This window comes from Aptenodytes forsteri, unplaced genomic scaffold, assembly GCF_000699145.1.
Source record: "Aptenodytes forsteri isolate BGI_AS27 unplaced genomic scaffold, ASM69914v1 Scaffold624, whole genome shotgun sequence".
Taxonomy (NCBI): Eukaryota; Metazoa; Chordata; class Aves; order Sphenisciformes; family Spheniscidae; genus Aptenodytes; species Aptenodytes forsteri.
In genome coordinates, this window is record NW_008794808.1 from 229,657 (window position 1) to 231,443 (window position 1,787).

The window sequence follows — 1,787 nt, forward strand, 5'->3', positions numbered from 1 at the left end:
ACCATCCCTGGAAGTATTTAAAAGACGAGTAGATGAGGCACTTAAGGACATGGTTTAGTGGGCATGGGGGTGTTGGGTTGACGGTTGGACTCGATGATCTTAGAGGTCTTTTCCAACCTCAATGATTCTATGATTCTATGAGCGGTGGGAGGGAGCAGGGCCTCAGCTCAGGTGGTCCCTCTGCCTGCTCCTGCAGATTCCCCTCCTGCACCGAGCCTTGGCCATGAGCAAGCAGCCGCTGTCGCTGTATGCAAGCCCCTGGACCTCCCCGACCTGGATGAAGACCAGCGAGTCCTTCGTGGGGAAGGGCACGCTGAAGGGGCAGGCAGGGGACAAGTACCACAAGACCTGGGCCAACTACTTTGTACGGTAAGGAGCACCTGGAGCGAGGGGACAGGGGAGATACTCAGGGGATCCTCAGTGGTGGTGCTGGGGAGACCCCATGGCTCACCCTTCTCCCCTGCGCCCAGGTTCCTGGATGAATACGCCAAGTACAACCTGACCTTCTGGGCGGTGACGGCAGAGAACGAGCCCTCGGCTGGGCTGATCAACAACTACCCCTTCCAGTGCCTGGGCTTCACAGCCGAGCAGCAGCGGGACTTCATCGCGTGGGACCTGGGCCCCGCGCTGGCCAACAGCTCCCACCGCCACATCCAGCTCATCATCCTGGACGACAACCGGCTCCACCTCCCGCATTGGGCCAAAGTGGTGAGTGCGGCATGGGATCCGCCAGCACGGCGAGCCAGGGCAGAGCCCCAGTCCCACTGGTGCAGCACGTCTCCGTGGAGGGCTCGGCCACTCCATCCTGCAGCACGAGTGCTGGGGCGCTGGCTCTCTGCCCTGTGATACCCGGTGATGGCCGGCTTTTCTCCCTGCCAGGTCCTGGAGGATGAAAAGGCAGCTCGCTACGTCCACGGCATTGGGATCCACTGGTATCTGGATTTCATTGGTCCCATACAGGACACGGTGGTGCCAACTCACGAGCTCTTCCCTGACTATTTCATCCTGGCCACGGAGGCGTGCATCGGGGCCCATTTCTGGGAGAGGGACGTGATCCTGGGCTGCTGGGATCGGGGGAACCAGTATAGCCACAGCATCCTGACGGTGAGGCCGCCGTGTTGCCCTGCACGGCAGGCCCTGGAGAGGGCTGCCGGTACGCTCCCTCTCCCGTCGGCACCCTGCTCCTTGGGCAGACGTCTGGGCTGTCCTGTTGCAGAACCTGAACCACTTTGTGGCCGGCTGGACCGACTGGAACCTGGCCCTGGACTTGGAGGGGGGCCCCAACTGGGTCAAGAACTACGTGGACAGCCCAGTCATTGTGGACACCAGTGAAGGCATCTTCTACAAGCAGCCCATGTTCTACCACATGGGGCACTTCAGGTGGGTCGGGGCCCCCCGACACACTCTCAGCTGCCCGGGCTCCAGCTCCATGGTTGCAGTAGCAGCTTGTCGGGAGGAGAGCAGGGCAGGTTTGTTGGGAGTGGAGCTCTTCTGAGGTCTGAATCCCTTCCTGGGGTTGCTTCTTGCTTGTGCCCGTGCAGTAAGTTCATCCCTGAGGGCTCCCAGCGTGTGGGGCTCGTCGCCTCCAAAGAATCCAAGAAGGTGGACCTGGAGTACACAGCTTTCCTGCGCCCTGACGGTGCCGTGGTGGTGGTGGTTCTGAACCGGTGAGCAATGCAGCCTGGCCTGTGAGCATGGGACCCTGTCCTGCCGGGCCGTGCGTGTGTGTGTGTGGTTCCTCCTGCTGGGCCTTGTGCACTGCTGGTGCGCGGGGGCTGCCGCCGGGC

General features: G+C 61.9%; 1 protein-coding gene across 1 annotated transcript in view; it reads left to right on the plus strand.

Moving 5' to 3' along the window:
- The window catches only part of GBA (glucosylceramidase beta), a 3,758-nt gene extending 2,087 nt beyond the window's left edge, over positions 1-1,671 (plus strand). The window contains exons 6-7 of the mRNA XM_009274456.1: positions 1,217-1,380; positions 1,542-1,671. Of these exons, the coding sequence (XP_009272731.1) occupies positions 1,217-1,380; positions 1,542-1,671 (294 nt within the window). The remainder of the gene's footprint in view (positions 1-1,216; positions 1,381-1,541) is intronic.
- The last annotated feature ends 116 nt before the right edge of the window (positions 1,672-1,787 follow it).